The sequence below is a fragment of the Idiotropiscis lumnitzeri genome, chromosome 3 (assembly GCF_059441095.1).
Source record: "Idiotropiscis lumnitzeri isolate Australia: NSW breed Sydney's pygmy pipehorse chromosome 3, RoL_Ilum_1.0, whole genome shotgun sequence".
Taxonomy (NCBI): domain Eukaryota; kingdom Metazoa; phylum Chordata; class Actinopteri; order Syngnathiformes; family Syngnathidae; genus Idiotropiscis; species Idiotropiscis lumnitzeri.
Window position 1 is genome coordinate 29,549,471 of NC_142393.1, and position 26,102 is coordinate 29,575,572.

Sequence of the window (26,102 nt, forward strand, 5' to 3'; positions counted from 1 at the left end):
GCCGCAACTTGATTTTCATGCTGCTGCAAGCCTACTTAGGTTTTGGCAGCTCACTCAGCGCAATGCTGGTAGTTCCGGTGGACTGAGAGGTTTTTTTTTTTTTTTTTACCCACCCCGACACACTTGACCATTTGGTGGCTGAAAGTAGACTTGGAAGTTTTGGCGCATGTGGTGATTCTGTTGAATTTGTTTGGGGTGCAGGCAGATTCACATGCGGTAGATGTCATCGTAATTCATGAATATGACAACAGTATTCATCGAACCCTTTGAATCATTGCGGAAATAAAATCATAAAACACATTATTATAATTTTTCACAATTTTTATAACAAAGATATATTGCACGGTGAATTCAAAGCGAATGAGAAGAGCCACTTCCATTAGCTGTGAAACTAGAGTCAGATGCGTGTAAACGACAGTTTGGTGCTTCTTCCATGCAAACTGTCCCAAAGGATGAAAACATATTCTTACTTTGTTTCATTCTTCTTTGATATTTTCTGTTTCAATAAATGATGGATTGGACATAATTTTCCATCAGCACTACCAGAGGGACATGAGACCGTACTTCTGAACCAGACAAAATTGTACCTTTGTGGAGATCAGCTGCGCTTCACATTCCAGCATGTTTTGAAGCATCCAATACTGACTTTTTTTTGCATAATAAGGAGATTAATCATGCTTTTTAAGTGTGAGTTTGTTGCCCCTTGCTCGAGGAACGGGTGTCTTAACTGTTGGGTTGAATTTGTGTTGCACATTGTAAACATGAAACGCATGACTGGGAGTGTGTGTGCAACACAGTAAACCCCTGCAGCTAGAGCACCTTGACTTCCAAGGTTAAAGCAAACATTACGTGGTGTTTAACCATGGTATATCAAAGTGCTTTTCCAGGCAATATTATTATTCTCTAAAATCGATTGAGAGTCAGAAGTGCTACAATGTGACATCTCCAATTCAGTGGAGAATGATATCATAACTCAGAGCTGGAACTGTAGAGGAAACATATTTCTAATGTTCATGAGCTAATTAAGGAAGGCCACTTTGAGCGTGGAAGCGGGCCACGTGCAGCCCACGGGCCACTATTTGCCCACCACTGGTTTAGTTGTTCAGATAAAAGCAGTCAACCAGCGAAAATGTATTACTATTCATGTTATATTCATTCTACTTAACAAAGAGCAAACTTGCATTAATGAACAATGTTAGGTTGGGATTGCGGATTCAAGTGATAAAATTTGACGTATTTGAGCCACCCTAGCTGAATCGATAATTTTGTCGAATGCATAATTCTACAGCTTGATGCGACAATAAAGCAACCATATCAAGAATCATAGCACTTTGTAATTTTTTTCAAATATTCAAAAATGTGCCAACATGCAATAACTCCCCACTCACTCATGTGCGATAATTCTGTCCACAGCAATTAAGTTAAAATCCAAGCCACCTGGTATATCTGACTTGCAAGCTAACTATCAGACTATTCATAAATTCCTTGCTCTTGACAATTTTATTCCCCCCATTACAGATGGATGGATGGATCAATGGAACTTGTACACTGTCACTGGAGAATGTGAGCAATTCCTCCTAAATGTAAACCATAACGGTAAACCTTTTGATCAAAATTTGACTAAAAGGAGAAACACAACGCCCAGTTTCCTTAAGAGAAATAGATCACACCCTACTACATGAGCAATGCGCAGGCTGCTGCATCATGGCGAGGGATCAACAGTGAGGTGCTGCGACGCATCATCCCACACAAATTCTTTGGCTTCAAGGCCACTCCGCTCTGGTAAACTACAATCCAAAATATTTATCAACCCCTGTTGGAGTTTATTTATTGCCATACTATGACGGCGTCTTGATGTAGCATTTACACAAGAGAGTTTTTCTCCGGGGCTGCTGCTTCTGATGGTATTTTTACACCAAGTTCAAATGAGTTCAGAAATGGATTAATGAGAATACTAAACATTGGTGGAGTCACGCACTGACACGCAGTGTTTCTGCTTCTGCTTGAAACTACTGTAGATGTCAGGACAAATCATCTAACTTTCAAAACATCACTCCATATGTTTAACTACCCTACATTTTGTTTACCTTCCAAATTCAAATTATAATCAAATATGCCACAACATGAAGCTTTTGTATGTACAAGTGGCCTGGAATGGTTCTTCGACCTATCAGACTGTTGCAACTTATTCAAAATCCTCTGAGCTCCCATTAAATAAAAAAAAATATCATCAATCGGAAGGAGCCGCTAATATACCACCAACATCATGTATTCCAAATATCCTAAAAGAAATGTAAATATAAATTGTTAAAAATAATACTTTTCCAGTGAATGACAATATTGTTTGGATGGCAATTCAGCCAACTGTTTGGGTAAACATTCGCACCCCAATTGTTTTTGTTGATGGTTTCTTCCATTTTCACTTGCTGTAGCAGTGGTTGTAGTAGTAATAGAGGTGTAATGGTATGTCTACTCATCTATTCCTCCTCAAGCCAAGTGAATATCAGTTCAGCATGTGTAGCGCAAACACAAATTCTAGCGGCAATTAAACAGCATGTGCTGAGTTGAGCCAAAGCAATAAACAAAGGCCATTGGTGTTTTTACAGCACGACTAATCAAACTGTTACTGTTGTACTTGTTTGCTTTATTCGAATATGAAAACAAAAACTATTGTAACTGCAATTGTAACAGGTGTTGCATATTTGTTAAAAGAAAAGATTCGATTTTTTATGGGTATAATTTTGTTTGAGAATCTTTCGTTGATGGACAATTTACTGTCAGTAGACAGCATATAAAAAAAAAAAAATCCCCAAAACAGTTTTGTTTTACACTTCTTTCCAAAATGAAACGTGAACCATGATCTCAAACCAAATTATGTACTGAGCAATAATTTTCACACCTAATCAGTACCACTGTTATTATTTGTCATTGCCCTTGCATTGTTCATCGCCGTGGCAAAGGGGAGTGCAGATTTAAAGGAGTCAATGTCACTGCTGAATCGTCAGCCATAATGATAAATAAAGTATATGAATAATTTGGGCTAATGTCAATACATGAATCCAAGTTGACATAAGCGTCATTTCATAACAAGGATTGTGGTAAATGATCAAACCCGCATTGGACAAGCATTTTTGGGGTGGGTTAAATAATCGACACAACCCAGGAAAACTGTTTGTACCTTGTCTAACTGTCTAAAAATCATTTCAGTTCCCTAGCTTTAACCGTAGTAGCCTTCGACTAAAAGAACAAAACAAAGCAACATTTCCATAATGTGTGTGTGTAGCAGCAGGCCAATCAGCTGCGCAAGCAACCTGTCAATTATCTGCACTTTTCAAATGATCTCATTGGCTTTGGCCCGCATGAGTCTGTTTTGCCCTCATCTCGTCAAACACCACCAACAACTTGTGGCTCTTGGCAGAACTGCTCAGAAACTCCGCCGGGCCATTTTTAGAACATATTGATATCGCTACAAACCAGGAAACAAGTGTGGTCTTGTGCAAGTGGTATAAATACCACATGTGAAACTTTCCACCACTAAGAGTTTGTTTTATATAACATATTTCCACTATAGGATAATCAGCGGCATGCATTTAAAATACACGATACCGTCACATCCAATGGAAAAGAAGCAGAATAATGCAAAATTAAAATATGTCCTTTTTCGTCACGCACACGGGAGCTCACGCCAGACGTAGGAATAATCATAGCACTACTTACGAGGTAGGAATTTTGCCTGTCGAGGAACACGGCGTCTCCCATGGCCCCAGACAAATATCCAGAAATAAACACTCCGAAATGTATGTGGAGCAGACGGGATCTTGCTTCCCAGTATCAAGTCCAAATAAGTGTGCGCGCGTCAGAAAAGGAGTTTAAAAAGACTCTCCGCTTATTTTCCTTCTGCAACAACACAGAAGCATACTTGGCACTGCTTGCATTCACAGCATGGCTCCGAATAGAGTCCTGTTGATGGTTCTATTACCGCCAGATGTTTGTGTCAGAATCCAGGACGCCATCGTGCGTCGTGCGTAACGGATCCATACTACGCGCTCACTGGGCGCTGATGAAGACAAGAAGCTGAACCCAGCGAGGAAAAGCAGAGATCCGCAACAAGTTATTGTCATTTCAAGAAAGACTTCCGCTGTGTACTTTCACATTAAAATAATCCCGTCCCGCTAAAAATGCGTTTCATGTCACTCTTCACAGCAACCCGTTGCGTATGCAAACCTGAAATATGACAAATATTTTGATACATCTACCCAAGCCAATAAATACTAGAATCCGGACTATCATTTGTAAGAAAAAACAACGCCTTTGCAAAGAAAACAACATTACTATAACTACTGTTATTATTGCGGTGGTTTTGGTAAAATATACAAACTAATACAGTTTTAATTAAGACTACAAATCTGAATACTACAAATGTTTTTAAATTTATATGTATATATATATATATATATATATATATAGAGAGAGAGAGAGAGAGAGAGAGAGAGAAGAGAGAGAGAGAGAGAGACCTATGACAATGGTCGGAAAAAAAACACACTCAGGTTATCTTTTAAACATAATAGAGCGACATGCTTTTATTTTGGAGGTCAGCCTATAAAATGACGTTCCCTTTCATACACCTCTGTGTGTTTGACACTAGTAAATATAAAGTGGCAGTGTCAAGGGGCTGGGAGTTCTCTAAAGTTTTTAGGCTGTATAATACCATACAGGGAAATTTGGATTTAAATATTATATATGGCCTATAACCTGAATTGCTGTTCCAGTTGGCGTGAGAATGATTTTCCTATCAATACAAAATACATTAACATCACATTATTAAATGTGTAAAGACAAAACATTATACAGCACAGCGATGGCCTTTTTTTTAAATGCAAACCTAATTTTGGAGTTCTCATTTCCTCAAATTCATATTAACAAAAGTGATTGGCAAATTAATATTATTGTTTTAATAATGTCTTTTTTTTTACAGCATCTTCACTAATATACTCTTTGAAAGGATCATGAGCAAAGCAGACATCGAGAAGATTGAAAGAGGGAGCACATTGCTTGGTTTATGCAATAGTTGATGTAGAACCGATGTTGGGCAATCTGTCAAAAGCCTCTGCAGGCTGTAAAAGCTTGTAAAAACAGAATGAGCAAAGCAAATGGGGGACATTGCATCTAGGACAACTGAGGCTAAGGGGAGTTTTGACACCAAGAAGCGCCCATTCAGCATTTGAAAAAGAAGAAGTGATGCCAAATTTCTCCTTATCAGATACTACCACAACCATTTAAAGAATGCAGAGAAGTTTGTAGCAGAACAGTTCCTTTACACCGATATATACAGATAAGAAATAAAATACTGAGAGCAATTGTAAAACAGTCATGCAGCCTGCATAAACAAATGGTAATGTGACATATGCTCTTGAATTAACATGCACTTGTGGCCTCATTTGGACGAAGCATTTTATTTCATGGTCCATGGTGATGACCCACTGGGAAAACATATTCTGATGATGTACTTTTCCTTCTGTTTTGTTGCGCAACACAGGACCAAAGTGCACCAAAGTCAAACTAAAAGAATGGGAATCATGGTGCTCTATTTTTTTATAAAAACAAAAATGTAATAATAAATAGGCTCCGTCTAGACAAAATGAAGTCAGGCATTCTTGAGGATGATCAAGAGGAAATTTACAGTTTTTTTCATGTTTCTCTTAAATCACCAAAGTTCATTTGCGAGGCAGAAGGCTGTTGTTAAATACTTCAGTGGGAGGAGCTCCTAAAATGGTGTTTCCAATATGACCCAGAGCTGTGTGGGAAGAAGGGGAGGCATGTGAAGCCTGGACATGCAGCCCATATGCGGTGGAGGAATCAGCTCCCTTTTGTCATATGCTTTGACAACTCTTTCATACACACGTCCAGACTGAGTTGCAAAACGCTACCGTATGTTGCGTGATCACCACCTTCTGAAGCACGAACGCCTGGATGGTGCATGACATCACAATTGGAGTGGAAACTATGCCATGTCAAGTGCTCGAAGATGCTCCACTGGGCAAAAGAGAAAGAGAGACTTTGATGTGTTTAATAAACACTTGCAAAATAGATGTTTGAAGAGCGCAGCAGACGCATTTACCAGCGTTGCATCACACAGGACGAGCTAGCCTCCTTCGCAGAGAGGACAAAGGGTGTGGAGGGTCATGAAAGAAAAAAAAAAAACATGGGAGGATCTCGTTTGGGAAAGACAGCTAAAAACACGAATTGGATTATTTTCCACCTCCTTTTGACACAACGGCAAAGCTGCAAATAAAAAGAATATGAAAAGCAATAAGGTTCAACTCTACTAGGGATTTAGTCTCAATAATTGTTCTATGTTTAACTTCAAAATCACAGTTCAAATTGCAAAATGGCACTAGTTCATCACAGTTTGAATGGGGATCATGGGGGAAAAAAAAAGAGTGCGAGCGCATAAAAGAACATACAGTACAGCAGACGCTGAACAAAGCTCCGGTGGATGACCTCACAACTGGGGAATGTGTGTGCGTGTGTGTTGGGGGGAAGGGGGGGCATGTATATGTATATACTATTGTATGTGTGTGTTTAAGAGAAAATATGTCAGTTTTATATAACAAAGAAACATATACACTGATGATTTAATATCTTGTTATGGGTCTCAGACCACAATTTCCCGCGAGGAATGACTTTTTCTGGCTGAGAAAAAGCGTCATTGCAAGGCCTTCTTTGCAGGCTTAAACACAATCAGAAACACATATTTGTTCCAGGAAATGTTAATAATTTACTCACAATTGTCTATTGTCTTTATTTCCTAGCTTTTCTCTTGGTTACATGCTTCAAGTTTTCAAGCAAGTCCCAAGTTGAAAATCTCGCAAGTCAAGTCGAATCTAGTGTTTATAGGGCTGCCAAGATTAGTCGACTAATCACCACGCCGTCAAAATCATCAACAATTTATTTTAATGTTTACATTTTTAACAATTTCAATTAATGTTGACTTTGATTCGTGTGTTTTCAAAGTTTGAGCAGAAACAAAGAGATGACGGTAAATAAATACCCATCCGTGAAAAGTTTTCAAGCGGTCAACTACTAAGAGGAAGAATTCGGCCACGTTTCGAAGCAAAAGACAGCCCAAAAGACGATAATGATGAGACGCAGCTGAGTGGTAATGCTTGATGATTGTTATGTCAGAATACGACGTGATGATCAACTCGTTTATACATCTGCGGACCACAACACCGCAACGTCACAACTCCCGCCCACTTCCGGGGTCCACTCTCCCCAACCCTTTTCACAGGGCTGTCCCCACGTATGCCCGTACATAACAGTCATAATTAGGGATTATTTTATGTTCCTACCGGGTGACGTGTGTGATGTCAAAGTCAAGTCAAGTCGAGATTTTCAAAAGTATTAGCCAATCAAGTTGCAAGTTATAAGCAACTTAAAGTCGACTTGAGTCCAAATCATGTGACTTGAATCCCCCGCATCTGCAGAATCAGTCATGTTTTAGGTAAGCAAATTTCAAATGAATCTTTACAAGATAATATCAGCATTCTTTTTTTTGCTGCTGATGAGTGATCAAGTGAGTATGACATATTATCCACCCATCTTCTGTACCGCTTCTCCTCACTAGGGTCGCGGGGGGTGCTGGTGCCTATCCCAGCTATCTTCGGGCAGTCGGGGGGGGGACACCCTGAACTGGTTGCCAGCCAATTGCATATTATATTTTGACTATTTTGTTGGTTCTCTCATATTAGATAAATGTTCATTCTGAACGCCTCCAGCACTGTCGCATATTGGAACATTGCGTTTTTGTATAGTATTGATTGTTTTTATAATTGTGACGTGATGCAAGTCAAGTAAAACAATGCCTGAGTACCAAACGCACAGTCCGCCACTGGTTTTTGACTTCTTGTTTTACCAGCATAAGGACCTTTTAAGAGGAGAGCATTGACTGTGGAAAACATTTGGGTTTGATGAGTATGAGGCAAGGGATCACAGCCATTTACATCTGCATCTGATCCACACCTGAACTAAATTGCAATAATTACATCCAGCCTGTGACCCATTAACAGCATTAATGTGTCTTGTTATTCTTTGTGATGCTTTCCCAGACTTTCACTGCAACCTCTCTCAGGTGTTGTTTGTTTTGAGGGTTACTCCCCGCAGCTCCCATTTTGCATATAAACTGTATGCTCTTTAGGGTTTAAGTCTGGAGATTGACTTAGCCAATCTTTGGTTGTTTTGTCAGTGTATTTGGGTCAACATGCTGCATTATGAAATAGATCACGATCCATTATTAGTTGCATCTTCGTTTAAAATCATTTCAACAACATTTCCAACAACATGTTGGGCATCAGCGAAGATTAGCGAGTCTATCCCATAAGCAAGCCAGAGCCATGACATTAGCGCCACTGTGTTTCACAGATGAGCTTGGACAGTATATTTGTAATCACAAGTGGATCTGTTTTCCTTGAAGCTGTAGTTTTTCCAACACTTTGTCTGAAAAGTCCAAATGTTTGAGTATTGTCTCTATCGTTCATGCAGTTTCTATCCTTGCCTTCCTTTTCTTCTGGATAATGATTGGTGTTCATACTCTGTTATAACCTCTGTGCTTTTTGCCCCTGGGATTTGTTGCTGATGTCACTAACAGTTGTTTTGGAGAATTCTTAACAGCTCTCATAATGTTTAATAATAATAATAATAATAATATTGCCTTTATTAGTCCCACAATGGGGAAATTCAAGATTCGAACCCAGGCCTCCTGGGTCCTGAACGCGGCGCCTTAGACCACTCGGCCATTCTGTCATCAACTGATGTTGCTTCCCTTGATCTACCTGTACTACATCTGTTACATAGCACACCAGTGGATTCTTCCTTCTTTAGGACATTCTAAATTGCTGCACAGTCTTTGGACAATGTTTGCGGTAATGGCACTGGTTCATTTTCCATCTTCTCTTAGCTTTCCGATTGCTCAGATCCAGATGTGTATACCAGGAAACAAAAGCTAAAATGCTCTTGTGTCATTCATCTTTTGATGTCAAACCCAGATGCTTTCACTCAAATAAAGAAATTGTGCCCTCTGCTCAAATAGTTTTGGAAGGGGGTGTATTTATACTTTATTTAAATCCCCAAATATTCTTTTTGAATTTCCGTTGTAATCAAAAGAACATGCAGTGGATTTCATGCCATATTAACAGCTTGAGCAAATCAACCATAGCATATGTTCAGAACACATTGAATTATGGGAGTGGTGATGTCAAGTAAATTGTAGTAATATATAGCACCTAAAAGCAAATTCGTTAGCGCAAACTACAACTTGAAATAACGTGGTACTTCCATTCTTTTTAATACAGCTACTACGTATGTTCACAGCGACACTATTACAGACATCAATGGTAATATTCAAAAAGACAACATAACAATAGCTGTGTGCAGCAGCTTCTTGACCTCTCAGGATTAACCCCTTAACAATGACTTTCAGTGTCATCTCAACACCTTTGGCATGTGTAGTCTGGGAACAGCTGGCAGAATCCCCTGTCAGAAAGAGTTCCTCCCACATCTGGAAGATCTTCGCTCCCTTTTCGGGAGAGTCAGTGGACATTGAGTCAGAGTGGGCCATGCTCTGCACCACCATTTTTGAGGCAGATGTGGCTGTAACGTAGTCGGTACCTAACATGGTGCTATTTCCCAAACCTGCTAGTGGACACCGGCGGTAAAGGATGCTGTCAAGCTGAAGAAAGAGTCCAATCTGGGCCTTTTTGGCCAGTGGGACTGGAAATGGCTGGCCAAGCAGAATGCAGCTTCAGAGGTTGCCAAGGCAAAGACTTGGCCATGGGAGGAGTTTGTCGAGCCCATGGAAAACGACCTTCGGATGGCTGCGCGGAAATTCTGGTCAATGATCCCGTGTCTCAGGAGTGGGAAGCAAAGCACCATTATTAACACTGTATCATGAAGAAGGGGTGCCGCTGACCTCCAGTCGCTACGTTGCGAGTCGGTGGGGAGAATAATATGAAGACCTACTCAATTCCACCGGCATGCCTTCCATTGAGGAAGCAGAGCCTGGAGACTCCAAGGTGGACTCGGCTATTTCTGGGGTTGAAGTCACCAAATTTGGTTAAAAAGAAAAACTCCTCGGAGAAGGAGATCCACCCTAGGCTATGGATGTTGCGGGGCTGTTGTGGTTGACATGCCACTACCACATCGCATGGTCATTGGAGACAGTGCCTGTCGACTAACAGACCAATTAAGGGGATGACACTCCTCAGCCTCCCAGGTCATGTCAATTTAGGTGCCGGGAAGTCGAATCTCAGATTTTCTGACATCAGCCGTCGTAGCTAACAGTCGCGTCGAACTAGAAGTTGTCACGTTGGACCAGAAAATGACTGAAGAACACACCACAAAGGCCAACGGAGACGTCAACTACTCCGGACATTCTGTGCAAGCTGCGAGAAGTAGTACCCCTCAATGCCATCGGCGCCGATAGTCAATGACTAGCCTTTGACGGTGATATCGAATAACGGAATGAGTGTGATTACTTCGTTTTCGCACGCTTCTGTCAAGCCAGCCATTATGTCCATAGAGAAGGTGTGAAAAATGAGCAGTTTATTCAGTTCTTTGTAGCTTCAATTTTCATAGTTTTTCCGCATTCACTAGAAACACGCTTGTCCTAATTCTCCATCCGAAGAGAAAAATAGGAGCAGGTTATATATATTTTATAAAAGAATATCACACCTACAGCCAATATGCCAAGTCAAAAGCCAACTGTCACAATAATTGTAATTTATCACAATAATTGTAATTTATCAGTCCATCCATCTATCTATAGTATATGTCTGTGCCAATCTGTTATTGCATGTTGGACCTGTAGAATTTTCCAAGTTGGAATGAAGATTCAAAGGAGCTTAGGTGACTATTATACTATATGTCGCATGATCTGCAGTTTGAGTCACAATTACATGTTTTAACTGTCGGTCAGGATGGTACTCTGTATTGAACCCGACTTCCAAACTTTTGATGGATTGTTGAGTGAGCTGCAGAAACAGCTGGTGCAGGCTCCCAGGCGATGCAGGAACAGAGTGAACAACCAAATAAGATGCCCACTGGGTGATGTAATGTGAATGTGTTGTGTATGGTCTGACAAACTTCTGCAGCAAGGCTTAGTTTCTTTTTGTACCTTTATGTCTGTAAAGGGTCATGCATGTATCAAGCATATCAAACCTAAACTTTTGTTGTTTCAAATATTTATTCTTCATTGTAAACACAGCGACCTAGGAATGTTGTTCATGCTCACAACAGATAATCTGAGTGAGAGAGAACCAACATGTACAGCCACACTGTGCTGGAAACATGTTGCAGCACTTGACCATCTTAACATGATCCTCAAGTCAATCCAAGCTTTTTGTTGAGGTTTTTTTCCCCTTGACGTCTACTTGACTCTTTGGAGGCATCATTGTGGGGACTCAGCAGTTCAAATCTAAGAAGTTGAGTAGAAACTGATTTTAGACTGCACCAAAAGAAAAAGAAAGAAAGAAAGACAGAAAGAAAGAAAGAAAGAAAGAAAAAGAGAGGAGGGAGGTTAACAAATTCATCTCGTCTTTTCTCACTCTGGAATGCAGCTGGAATCCAAGCTTAACTCCTCAATTGACACTCCCACTGCCCCATGTCATGAAACACACACGCAGGCGCACACCCACACACACTCATCCAGGCTCCATATGCACCAGTTGGGTCATTTTAAACCACTACAAGAAATGCCTGCATGTGATACGCTGTCTATCTGATACGCTGCTTCCAGAAAGTAGTCAGACCCCCTTTCAATTAGTTTTCATTGCATCCAACAAACCTTTCAGGGCTGCTGAGTTTTTTTTCCCCCAAGGAGTCAGAGGTCCATATCGTCACCTTCCTAAAATAATGGTCAGTCATATTTTGACTCCCCCAATTTATTTTTTGCCTTAAACATCTCAATATAATGGCCACCACTTCCACCTTTTAAACCAGGGGTGGGCAAACCTTTTTTTCAGAATCAGAATCAGAAATCCCTTTGATTGGCGGGCCTCAATGGGTTCTAAAATTTGACACAGGGGCTGGACCAGGAGCAGAAGGATGGAGTGTTTTGGTAACGTCACCTCATCGGAGAAGAAATATATATTGAATTTTAAATGAAAGTGAACAAAAGCATAACAACAACAACAACAACAATATGTCTTTGAAAAAAATACAGTATTTAGAAAATCAAACATAAACAAGGTTTATTCATTTAATTCTTTTCAAGTTCGGCGGGCCGGATTAAAACGCTGAACGGGTCACATGTGGCTCCTGGGCCGTAGTTTGCCCACGCCTGTGTTAAACAGATCATTCAAATCTATGAAAATGAAATGAGGATGAAATATGAAAATAATCAGTATTTGGTTGAGTTTTTCTTGTTTTTTGACAAAAGCTTTTTTATTTCAGGGCAGTGATGATACAATGTATTTAGTTTGGTTTCATTGGAAGGATTGTTCCCAAATCCTGGAAGCTGAAAACATCCCAGTTCTTGCTTGGCCAGCATACTTGCCAAACATGTCATCAACTGGATCATCTGGACTGTCCTTCCACAGGCCACAATCAACTCTGTGCAAAGCAGATGTGCTGCACATCGTGACGTAAAATGGTGATCACACCAGACCCTGACTGTCTTTACAACCCCCATGTGACAAGAATCTGGCTTAGACCTTGATATTACGATTTCAGTGCATCTATTTTTTCTTATTCTTACCTTTCTTCAGAATTGTACGCTTGATTTTATGAAGCTGTTTCGAATTGGAAATCATCGTAGCTATGCTCTTCTCTCATATTAGGCACATGGGGCTTGTACTGGTTGGAGGGAAAATGAATGTCAGAATGAATTCAGTCCATACTTCTTTGAATTGCTGTTTCACTGTTGACCTGTCTTACAGCAGATAGCTTTGAACGCTCCATTTCGTATCTGGAAAAGTGTCCTTGAGAGCAGAAAATTGCACCTGCGGCTGTGAACTTAAAGTTACCCAATACCAGGCTGTCTATGCATCGTTGGCATGGAAACAAGTCACCCTATGCTGACCTCAGCACCTCACCTCGTAGTAAAGGTAAACATTTTTCAGTTTGGGTGTGCCTGCCATGCTGCAAAGTGCCCACCTTGTACGCTGCCATACATACTTATAAACAATAAATGGTTAGGTTGGCTTATGGCCACACTCCTCTGATCCCAGAAAGGCCATTTCACTTACGGAGCTAAATGTGGTGTTTGCTTTAGAGGGTATTGAACGGAGAATGAGTGAATTTAAATACTGGAATGTAGAAAGATAGGGAAAAAAATACAAAGAAGTCTGAACATGTATTTTTTTACATATTTGGATTTAAATAGTGGACAGTAGTAGTCGTATTATGTTGTTTTTGCTGTGCATGTGACACACTGAATACCACGTGACCCATCAATTACCCGAGCCACTTATCCTCATGCTCGGGCCGATCCCAGCTGTCTTTGGGCATTATACGGGCTGCACCCTGAATTGGTCACCAGCAAATCACAGGGCACACAACGATAGAAAAACATTCATACCTCGGGACAATTCTGAGTGCTCAATTACCGTATTTTGACAATTAAAAGGTGCACCGTATTTAAAGGCGCAGTCTCAGATGCTGTTGCTATTTCTGTATTTAACACATACCTTGGTGCATTGTATTATTGGGTAGAACATTTCAAAACATACCTTAGATTAGCATGAATGCATGCTAAAACATATGCTAGCATGCATCATAGCTTATGTTTTTTAAAAGGAAGCTGACGCAAAACTGAGTTTGGTTGTACTTTATTGAAGTACTTAACAATGTACTCACGTTATTTTTTTAATCAGTCCTCATCAATAAATCCAACCAAATCCTTGTGTTCTATATTCAAAATGAACAGCTGGGCAAGATCTCCATCAAACACAGCAGTTTCCTTCTCGACATTGTCAGTCAGTCATTCACGCTGCAGCCCATCCGGTATGATGGAAGTGGAACAAAGAAATACAATGAACACAAAACATATTTGATGCCATTCATAACCCAAGTGCTGCAAAGAATTCTGGGGGTGCTTCAGCCAATCAGATAGCTGGTTCGTGAGATGTTGTGAGTGGTGGGCTACGGTCAGTGTCTGTTTCTTTGCTCAGTACGGCAATCTGTAGTCTCAAATCCTCACCAACAGAGGGTGTTAAACACACGGTCCAATGCTCCAAGTCAGTCCAGTTGAGCGCTCATGAAAGTCACAAAACATGAACAGATATGGAACTCGGTCCACACACAAGAGAAAATTTTAGAGAAAATTTGAGTCTTTTCGGTGCGCCCTATGGTCGTGAAAATATGGTAACCTACCATGCATATTTTGGGAATGTGGAAGGAAACCAGGGCAAAACAGGAGAAAACCCCCGTGGGCACGGGAGAAAATGCAAACTCCACATAAGAAGGCTGGAGCCCAGAATCAAACTCTGCACTTCCGAACGGTGAGGTGGACTTGCTAACCAGTTATCCACATCCTTGTCACACACGCAATAAATATTTTTTTAATAAATGAATGAATAAAACACACATCCATGAATTAGAAATGTGTCACCTTAAGTTGATGTAAAATAACCATAAACAATGAAATAATAGTTAAATTGGCTGTCAACCTATTCAGGGTGTACTCCGCCAACTGTCCGCAGACGGCTAGGATCGGCAACTATCTCTGTTTTCTTATTTAGCAAAGAATCACAGCCATTAAAATAGTTGAGTAAGCCCTCCAATTTCTCAAACATGAATTACTCTGAACAATTATGGCGATACTGTATATACAAGGGCTGCAGGTTGCAAATTTCTAACAGAGAATTGTGCTTGTTGCTGGGAAATGTAACGTAAAAGTGTTCCCGGTTTAATGTTTCATAATCACCTTCACACACAACATTGCGCTATAAAAACGTCAGGTCACTTATGACAGACGCTCAGAGTAGAGGATATTTTGTGCCGTGAGATATCCTTGACGCTGTTTGGCAGATCCGCAACGGTAACCTATTAGTGTCTGATTTTTTTCCATTGCCGACAATTTGCAAAAACTGCGTCAGAGCCTTTTCATCATGTAAACTGTCCTTTGGAGAGGGACACATTATTTGTTCCTCCTACAGTCAGTGTTTACATCACTGAGTTGTTACTGTGGTAACAGACCAACCCTCACAGCCAGCAGAGGCAACGCAGTGCTGAGACGTTTTGTTTTTTTCTTTGTTCACATCAACCACGACAGGGATTTTATTTTTTTTTTTAGGGGGAGATTGGTGCATCCATCTATCCACTTTCTATAGTACTTGTCCTAATTATGGTCTCAGCTGAGCTGGAGACTACCTAAACTGATTTTGGGCGAGAGGCGGTGTACACGCTGGACTGCTTGCCAGCCATTTGCAGGTTACATCAACATCGGAGAACTTTTTGCCCTCAAATGCACGCTTGCACATCGATAGACAAGAACCAGGAATGATGATTGATGGATAATACTGATGATGATTATTGTCATTATTATACTTATTACTTATTATTATTTTAAGACTCATTTCATTGTTATTATTCTTATTATTATGCCTTGCAATTGACTGGAAAAGGACATGACATCCGGCCCACCCACAATCACTGACCTTCCCTCACCGAGACCATGAAGTTGAAGTAAAACGGAAAAAATGCAGTTCAGTTATTTTGAAACTTGTACCTTATTTCATGTGCACACAAATTCAAGCACGCTATTGAACAAGAGCTCCAACTTAGTGACATTTTTGCTAAATTTTGTGCCTTTTTTCCAACCACTGCAGCAACTATTGTTTTCAAAAAGAGAATAATAAAAAAAATCCACACAATTGTGTTAATGTTAGTTAACACTGTGATTTCCTGCACGGTCAACGGAAGTGGAACGAAAGGGCTTTGGCCTGATAATCAGTGACATGCGTTGCGGTTCATGTCTGCTGAGGCACTACTATTCTCCGGAGTCAGATGTAAACTATAAAAACTATATGAATCCAAAATCGAAGATTATATTATGTTTACATTTTGACCATTGAAACATATATTTTAAATCAGGTCAAAATTGAACGTTGTAATATTTGTTTTCAAAGCTTTGTTATGTTTCACCCATTCCACACTGTTAAAAAATGTGGCAGCCAGAAAAACCAAAGGACTTTTATTGTTGTTGAGTTGTTATTTTCTCTCTTTAAAAAAAAAAAAAAAAGAAACATTTGGTTTTCCCTCTGTATTTAATATGCGAATAAAGCCCAAATTCTAAAATGACCCGCATCTGGTATCACAACTGCTTGTCTGATGTTTCTAACAAACCAATTTGTGTCAAAATTTGTAAATAATTCCATCAGTCCAAACACATTTACATCAATACAAGTGAATCCAAGATCTTACTGGGGACTTCCGGTTCATTAAGGCAACTCAGGACCTCTTTCTACTCCTGGAACAATGGTTGAATTACATCACGTAACCAACATATTGCATCACATCAACTCAGTGTTTCCTCTGCAACACAGTGCAAACTGCATCAGGTAAGTACCATTCTGTTTCTATGACTTACTTTAGCTATTGTGAAATTTAATAAGGTGTTTTGTAGGGAGTTATGAACCCGCTGCATTTATCCTCTCATCATCCACCGACGTCTTTTCAAATTCTTTTGTTCATGTTTGTTCATTTTGTTCGGAGGGTTAAATGCAAGGACGTAAGTGCTAAAGGACAAAGACGAGGGGCAATTATTTTTATTGATTTTATTTTAAGAATGAAAGTGTGAGGATGGAAGGGTTCAAAATAGGGTTAAGTGCCCATCTATGTGCAACACCTTTTCAAAACGACATGTGTGGGTTGCCCGTGAGTATAAAAGCAAACTGCACGTGGCATTGCTGCAGTGACAGTTGCGCCGGCGGTCACCGAGGATAAAAAGGCCATAAGTCTGCACTTCCACACCAGCCCTGGTTTCTTTCAGTGCAGGGGTGTCAAACATACGGCCCGCAAATGAGTTTAATCTTGCCCTCGGGAAGTATAAAAATAAGTTTGAACAAACAGCCACCCTAAATTAGGCAAATGGACAATGTTTGTTGTATACAAGTAATATAAATCTCTCTACCTAATTCAATACACTTTAAGCAGAACATCAAATCTTTTCATTTGTATTAAACATTTCAATGAAGTGTCAATGAGTAAGCCTTTCACTCGAATTGCAATCTCGCCCAGCACCGGACATTCAGCAAAGTCTAGTAGTGCTTTTTTTATTTAATTAGGTTTTTTAGCTACGCTTAGCACACAGCGCTCCAATATGTGACATTTCTTATTTGTGAAGTTTATTTTTCTTCTCTCAAAGACACTTCCAGTACGTCATTATGTGGGGGCCACCTAGTGTTCAAACTGAGTCATCACAGTTGAATGAAATGTTGGCTAAATGAGATGACAAACTTGTGTTGGCAAAACTAAAATTTCAAAAGCGAGGCATTCCTCAATGTTACTTGGAGCCTTGTAGTATTCGATTCAATTCTTTGCACTTGACTGTAGTCCTTGAACAAAAGTTGTAAAACCGCATATTGTGATTGGGACATTATACTGCCACTGAATATTTGACTTTCATTGGATTTATTTATTTATATATTTTTTTATTTTTAGTTCATATTGTTCTGTGTTCTATACAAAATGCATATTTGATGAAACCATTTCAAATATATTTATGTTTTATGAATTTTATTTTGATATACTGCAATATATTACAGCTGGCTATTCGTGGGACAGCACTCAAATAGTCTGCATATTATTGAAGGTGATTGCTTTTCGTTGTAGAGCATGATTTCACTGGTAATAGATTTTCCTCCATGTGGGTGCTGAGTTAAAATGACTTTGACTGCTTTAGTGGTCGTGTATGTCTATGGGCTTCTTGTATGTGTTGTGCCAATAGCGTAGCACTGCTACATGCTGGCAGCGGCATGGTACTTTCTGGGATCCAGCATGCTGTTTTTTTCTGGCTATGAATGACTAAATATGTCATAGACATTCATGAAATATATTAGACAGGCTGTTGGAAAGTGAGCATTTGTAGCACATGTGTGATAAAAACATATTTATTGGGAATAGAAAGACAAACAGCAAAGTCCCTTGTGTGAGTGCACATGCCAGCGGCCTGAGTCAGCCATGAATGTGTGTGTGGAAACTGGCGGTACGGGGCGTGCAATGCTTTATCCACTTCACATGCTATTCATGTATTTCAACAGGAAATATGCACATTCAGCTACTTTATGAAATCAATGAAAATTATTGGATTGAAAAACAAAATCAACGGAAAGCATGACCCATAGAACTAACATGGAACATTTTTTTCTTTTTTTTTTCTCTCTTCACATACTCACTCTTCACATACAGAGAACGGCCAGCAGGGGGCAGCGCTGCATCACTTGCCTAGCCTGACCGCACGCCTCTGCTGATAATCCTATACACAAATTTAGTTTCATATTGTGTATGTATTGAGGGCATTATAAGTCACCAATGTATTGTTATATATCACCGTCATTAATATTATACTTCCCACTTATCTCCAGTTTGATCCAGTGCGTCAAAACAAGAACTTGCAAAACTTCAAATCACTGGCCTAAAGCGTCTCACATGGCTCTCTGCTGTTGAATTCCATGGAGTGTTGACAGCATGCATGTCATCTTGTCTTGGATGATAGCGGAGAGTAAGTGAAAGAGTGGCATGCAGTCTTATTTAGTTTTCAAGAAATGTCTGTATTTTAAGTAAACCTGTTTTCTTGTTTTTACAACTGCTACCGAACACTGAAAGGCATAGCTATGACACCACACAGGCACAGGGTAATCACTTGCCCCCGCCTATTCCCAGAACTTCTGCACTGAAAAGAACAGAGTGGTTTCATACTGGAAACAGCTTCACCCGAACCAACTTCCATCCAACCATTATCCCAACTGCTTATCCTCAGAAGAGTCATGGGCTTGCTGGAGCCTATCCCAGTTCTCATTGGGCAATAGGAGGGGAACACCTTGAACTGGTTGCAATCCAATCGCAGGGCACACATAGAAAAAACAACCACTCACGCTCACAACCACACCTATAGGGACAATTTAGAGTGTTCAATAAACACACCATGTATGTTTGGGAGGAAACTGGAGCACCCAGAGAAAACCTAGGCAAGCATGGGGAGATCACACAAACGCCACACAGGAAGGGTGGAGCCCAGATTTGAACCCTTGACCTCTGCGCTGTGAGGTGGACATGCTAACCAGCCGTTCACTGCGCTACCATGGTTAAAAAAAAACAAAGCTTTAAAAAAAAATAACTAAATAAAAACGCAATAACGAAAAGAAAAAAATGATGGTGATGTCATATAGCCTTTCACAAGTGATGATCTATTAGAATTAATCGAGATATGGTGGGGAGTACAGCGCGATAGAATCTTAGCTGAATTTTTTCTTTTTTTTTTTCATTTAAGTTGCCGGCTCAATTTACATGTACCGTATTTTACATAAGCTGCTACTTTTTTCCTATAGGTTTTGAACCATGCGGCTAATACAAAGCAGCGGCTTGTCTGTGGATTTTTCTTTCACCGGTAGGTTCGCTCTATAGTTAAGAAAATACGCTAAATAAATCTTGAATTTTTTTTCTCTCTTGGGTCTGTTCTGTTTTAATTAGCAAAGTTGTTGCCTTGTTTTAACAATCCATTTACATACCTTTATGTGCATTCACAGAACAAAATGTTTCTGTACATGCAATAAACAACTATTGTTATTCAAAATTGAAAACTGTGGCTTATAGTCTGCTGCGGATTGTGTATCTGTATCTGTTTTTTTTGTTTGTGTTATTTTATTTTTTTTCATCCCCCCCCCCAAAAAGAGTTATAGTCTAATCCATTTACGTATTTTGGAATGTTAAGGGGAATGATTGCAGTCATGGTGATTTTGTAAAGAATTTAGTTTTATTTGTCTATAATTCCTGTGAGGGTGACATCTAATGCGTATGCCATTTTAAACAATAAAAAGTACAGTATATATTTAGGCATTCCTCCACCGGTTTGATTTATTTGTTTGCATCTTGTATTCATACCAGCCGCATATCCTGCCCCCCAAACACACGCTTGCTCTATGATTGGTCTGCACCACCACTGCTGCCGCTAAAGAAAATCATTAGGCTTGGGACAAGATGGACTCTCCGGATTTTGTGAACTCAAAAATACTGTGAGAATTCATCTTGCAGGCAAGGTCACTTCTTAGATACAGTATAAGCTGAATAATAAGCCGTTGACCGGGAGTATAGCAAAATGGCATCGGCCATTGGTGACTCACCCACTCTGAGCGGCTGTTAGCTAATCAGTCCATGTGATAGAAGTGGACAATGAGACACACACAGACGCAATACCGAGAAAAAGCAAAGAAAATGAAGCTCAGCAGGGCATTGCTTTTTACTTAAACGTGTTCCTGCTTGTATTATGAGGGTGGTGTGCAAGGCTCTGAAAAAGTGTGCATTTTATTTCATGAAACCCAGGCTGTGATTTCTCGGCCATGTGCGCTGTGTAGCCAAGGTAGACGTCACAGCTTCTGAGGTTACAGGAGTCTGTGTGCGTGTGTGTGTGTGTGTATGTGCACATGTCCTCGGCCATCCAACCGACAAAGTTCTAGCTCTGCCCCTAGTAATAAGGTCTGGAAAGCCATGAGATGTGCGCGCACGCACACACACACACACACACACACACACCCCCACACTGCGACTGTGATAAGTAAGTTCAGTCCCTATAAAATGTCCATTAACACAAACTCCCTGCAGTTTGAGCTAATGTGACCCAGGTGTGATCTCCTCAAACTGCGTTAATTAGGTGCAATCAGGGCCACATGCACATCTCAGCGGGATGCGCAATTGACACACCAACAGCAGAAAAACTCTCTCCCCACATTGAGTATCAAAATAAAGGCTAACTGTACCAAGCTGAAAATTGTTAATTGCATATTTGGAGATCATTCTTAGCAAAATTGTTGTGGTTGGTTGTTCCTTGACCTATCATGATATATCAGTTGCTATGGTCCGTTTCTGCTCAGTTCCTTTTTTATGTCATACAAGCCTGATGTCAAAGTATTTAAGCTCAAGTCACTGACATGAGCTTCATTGTCAGTCTTTGAGTGAGGATGTCAGATTTCTTCCATGTCTTCTGAATCAATCACTGCTTTATTTTTACTTAAAATGTTTCTATATAAAGACGTTTGTTTACTTTTCAACTGCATCTAGGTCCAAATTCCACTCATCATGTGACAGTACGTACTGACCAGTCATGGACCCAGCAGATTGAGACAGAATCCATCGAGCCGCAGACGTCACCACATGCTCATAACCATCCCTTAACCTTCAATCAAGGAGTAATCATCTCATTAGTTGCTGCTTCGCCTTTTCACCAGGAACGGGTTGCAAAGGCTGACACAAGCTCCGGTCTGCCAGCTAACGCCCGGTTGGCCTTTTACACGAGACCTCTGAGGGGTGATAGGCGGCCGAATAAAGGTTTTGGTTCTTTCTGTAAGCTCGCCTTTTCCAAGTCGAATCATTCTGAACCTGTATGTACCCTTACTGTCTACCCCTGAACCCTTCCATTCAGTCCCTTACTCGCTCATAAGAGGTTCACCAATTACACGGGACCTTCGCGGGATGCCCAACGTCAACGCCCAAGTTAATGTTCCAGATCCTCCCCATCCCAATCCCAAGTTTTCCAAGTCACATCATTCTCAACCTGTACCCAAGCCACTTCACATCACCTCATACACCTTGTGTTCTTCTTGACGTAATCCCGTTCATCCCCTTTCTTCCAGTTTACCGTCTTCAGTACCTGTATTCCCGGGCCCTCGTGTCTCTTGTATTTCCCAACGTCTATGGTGGCTGGTTGATGAGACAGGGGCCCATGCATGCTGGTACCTTGGCAGCAGCAGACCCACATTCTGCCTCCTTGGCTCCACCAGAATCCAACCTCTGGCCGCCATCCAATTCCACTCTGTGGGCGCCCATTTGCTCTGCTCTGGCAGCACAAGCCCTACCCCTTCTTAGTCCATCCTTTTTGTTAAAACTTCTCATCCCCCGTCATCCTTCCCAAAAATAAAGGTTCATGTGAGTCGCAAAAAAAAAAAAAAAAGTAATAGAGCTGCAGTGTGAACGTAGCTTTCTATAGTATTCATAATGCTGAAAGATTTTGCACAATGACGCAAGTGTTGTACAGGACAGTATAAGAGAAATTTCTATTTCTATTCTATTCTATTGTTTGTGCATTTTTTAGCATTGCAGTATTTTTGCCAGTACTGTACTATTATCATTGCAGTACTTTTATCATTGCAGTATTTATATATATATATATATATTTTTATTTTTTTTTTTTTTATTTTATTTTTTTTTGTCATTGCAGCTTTTTTATTTATGTCCCCTCTGTACCATGGACAGACATTAGGAGTGTTTCCTTACACTTGTATATGTTGTGGAATGTAAGTGTGTATATACATGGGGATTTGTGTAAATACGTATATACTGTGCATATTTGCATGCCTTTTATGAATTTCTGCTGCTAATGTTATACATTAACGGCTACATTATGCCGCCGCCTCTGTGTGATCTATATCTTTGCTGCTGTAACACTGCAAATTTCCCCATTGTGAGACTATTAAAGGACATCTTTATCTTTGTCTTTATTATAAACGTAAAATGCAAAAAGCGTAATGTGTTTTTTTTTTCTTTTTCTTTTATTTATTTTAGGGATCACAGAATCCCAACAAGCAGTTAATCAGGCACACAGGAAAGTTTATGGGAAGGTACCCACCCCGCAGATTTACATGTAAATGGAAAGTCATCTTGAAAGTGACTTGGTGTCAGAGAGAGAGAGAGAGAGAGAGAGCGAGAGAGAGAGAGAGACAGAGAGAGGGGGGGGGGAGAGAGAGAGAGACAGAGAGAGAGAGAGAGAGAAAGTGAGAGAGAGGGAGGGAGGGAGAAAGAGAGAGATAGAAATAGAGTGAGAGAGAGAGAGAGAGAGACAGAGAGAGAGAGAAAGTGAGAGAGAGGGAGGGAGGGAGAAAGAGAGAGATAGAAATAGAGTGAGAGAGAGAGAGAGAGAGAGAGAGACATGGGAATCTGGAGACCAAGAAAGACTAGTATGTAAATGTTTATGTAGCATTTTAGCAAATGTCCAAGAGAAGTTAAATCATCCCAAAAGCTAAAATCAAATAACTTGTTTCTTTAATTCAAATGTGCTATCGATCAGATTTATTTTGTCGTAAAACATGCTGTACAGCTCTGTTGGAGGTTTTTGTGTCAGATACTTGGGACAATGAGGGATCTTGCACATGGTCGTATATGTGAACAGCTGTAACTGGCCTCGTAACAGCCTACCCATATTTTTTACATGATTCATCATTTGTAGTCCACATGCGCTTACTGGTGTCCAGATGCAGAAGTTTGTACACTACCTAGGGTTTGTGCAGCTCATGCAGGGTTGATAGAAGCTGATTGGTGCCCTCTGTTGGTAAGAGTTCACTGAATGCAATACACATAATAGTACATGTAACACTAGTAATTACAATGCAGTCTTCCTAATTCCTTTGGAACACAAATTCTGATTCACATCACAACAATTATCTAGAGCAATTTCAGAAAACTGGTTAATCTAAAACGTCACACATGCCCTGTCATTAGTCAAGATTAAAAAAGGTCGAATGGAAATCTATAGCAATATGCAGATCAACCATTGTGTATGTAAAGGCTTACACAAAGAATTCATCTCAAAATGTGTCGGGAGAGACAATCCAAAAAAAACTTATAACACATTTTGATGAACATGATGTAAACAACCAATTCAGGGTGTCCCCCGCCTACTGCCCGAAGATAGCTGGGATAGGCTCCAGCACCCCCCGCGACTCCTTGTGAGGAGAAGCGGTACAGATAATGGATGGATGGAAGATGTAAGCAATTGATAAACAACAAAGAATCGTACACAATAGGCCTGCAAGAATACGGTTTTAACATCGCGATTGCGATGTGCGCATGCGCAATAGTCACATCGTAGGACGTGCGATGTTTCTCTTTTTTTTTTAGAAAACAGAAACTTTTGTTTTGTGTCATTAAAGCAGCACGCTACACTATGCTCTTCATTGTAGAGACAACAGAGGCCATCTTGCTCACCCCCACGCTAATTAATCAACTATTTTTTATTATTAGTGCTGTCAAGCAAATAAATTATTTAATCATAATTAATCGCATTTTTTCATAGTGAACTCGAAGTTAATTGCACATTTTATTCATTGTAAAAAAAATCCCTCCAATGTTTTTGTATATTATGTTTATAATTCAATATTTTATTGAATTTTAATACCTTTAATATATGATAATTGTTTTTTCCTGCAAATACTTTTTTTTTAATTGAAAAAACAAAGCATATTATTTGACTCACACAAACAAAGTCACACAAAACAGCATCTCCACAGCGTTTCTAAGGGATCAAATTGGAGTAATATAAGAAATATAAAATCCCAACAAAGTGCAAATGAAATGGGTCAAAATAATGGGCTGTCACACCGAGGTAGTTGTGGTTACTGAGAGAAGTCCAGGAATCAGCGGTGAGCGCGACTGCTTGCGCCTTCTCCGCTTCTCTTGAATGTGGGTTGCAATGCTGTATCTCGAGGACAATTCGTAAGTGCAGTCGTTGGACGCAATGCGAAGTATTTCAGCCAGACTTTCGTCCTCCGCGATGCTTGTAATGATAGCAGTTATATCATTAGTCACTAGTTGGCAGTATTGCCTGATATGTGTGCTAACACGCAGTGGCCACCCACTTAGCGCTGGCTTCGGCGAGTCTCTTTTTAGTTGATCCATCCATCGGTTTCTGTCGCAAATTATCCATGGATGCCCGGGTTTGACAAGGGGCTGGAAAATTGGCATCAGCGGTGTGCTTGGCCATCAAATGGTATTTTAAACAGGACGTTCTGCGATGGTAGTTCAGTGCACGATGGCAATACACACAAATTACTTTGTTCTGACCAATGACGCCATTCGTTAACTTTTTTTTTTAAAAGAATTGCCGTTCCAAATTGAATTTGCGTCATTTTTACCACTTGCCATGATGTTTTAATTCTGTAAACCGGCGAAAACTCCGCACAGCAAGCCCCATGCAGCTGTGTCCTAAATTTCGCGTGCTTGACGTTTTTTTCCGGTCTCGCAAGCGTCAGCGTTACGTCATAGGACTACATTGTTTATTAGGCCAAGGTGAGTCTTAATCGCTCGTTATACAGTGAACCCTCGGTTATCGCGGTTAATGGGGACCGAGACCACCCGCGAAAACTGAAAATCCGCGAAGTAGCGGCGCCCCTTTAAAAATGCTTAAAAAAAAAAGTGCGAAGTAGCGGCGCACCTTCAAAAATGCTTTAAAAAAAAAAAAAATATATATATATATATATATATATATATATACATACGGGTAGAGAGAGAGAGAGAGTGAAATTCATGTTATAACAAAAAAACAAAACAAATTATTATTAAAACTTTTTTTTCCCCAGCCATTATTTTTGTATTTATTCAATTACTTCTTTTTGTATTTATTTAATTACTTCGACTTTTACCTGCTGGTACGCCGTCCGGTGTGCCCTGTGAAATGAAAGGTGGCATTCTTCATTTATTTATTTATTCATTTATTCATTCATAACTGACAGCCTCGCGCTCCGCTCATGCCCGGGCGGAAGTTGTTCCTCTTCGGCTTAACTGCCACGCACGCCGGCCGGCCTCCTCCGGAGGTCTCGCACGGTCCCGAGCGAAGCGAAATGTCGCCGCGCTAGTGCCCGGGCGGAAGTTGTTCCTCTACGGCTTAACTGCCACGCACGCCGGCCTCCTCCGGAGCTCTGGTAAGGTCCGAACCGCGCGAAACGTTGCCCCAAATTGTGCCCGGGGAAACGTGCTCTTCTTCGTCCACTCTCTTCTTCGTCCACTCTCCTCTTCGGCGCACGCCGGCCGTCTAACCGCTCCAGCGCCCCCTCGTGCCGCTCGGCGAAACTACAATGCCCCCGAATATTTTTTAGACCCGCGAAGCACTGAAGCCGCGAAAG

General features: G+C 40.5%; 1 protein-coding gene and 1 long non-coding RNA gene across 3 annotated transcripts in view; both read right to left on the minus strand.

Annotated features, from left to right (window-relative positions):
- The window catches only part of LOC148340751 (rho GTPase-activating protein 6-like), a 69,675-nt gene that overhangs the window by 28,079 nt on the left and 15,494 nt on the right, over positions 1 to 26,102 (minus strand). Inside the window, exon 1 of one of the 2 annotated variants that reach the window (XM_088291766.1) lies at positions 3,718 to 4,043. The exons of the other annotated variant lie outside the window; for it this stretch is intronic. Coding sequence (XP_088147892.1) covers positions 3,718 to 3,759 — 42 coding nt within the window. The 5' untranslated portion in view covers positions 3,760 to 4,043. Of the gene's footprint in view, positions 1 to 3,717; positions 4,044 to 26,102 lie in introns of those variants that run through there. 2 annotated transcript variants of the gene reach the window in all.
- Positions 5,434 to 7,163, minus strand: LOC148340752 (uncharacterized). Its single transcript, XR_015842612.1, has 3 exons — positions 6,787 to 7,163; positions 6,119 to 6,282; positions 5,434 to 6,033 (listed from the first exon to the last, which is right to left on the minus strand). It is a non-coding gene; the product is annotated as an uncharacterized LOC148340752 (long non-coding RNA).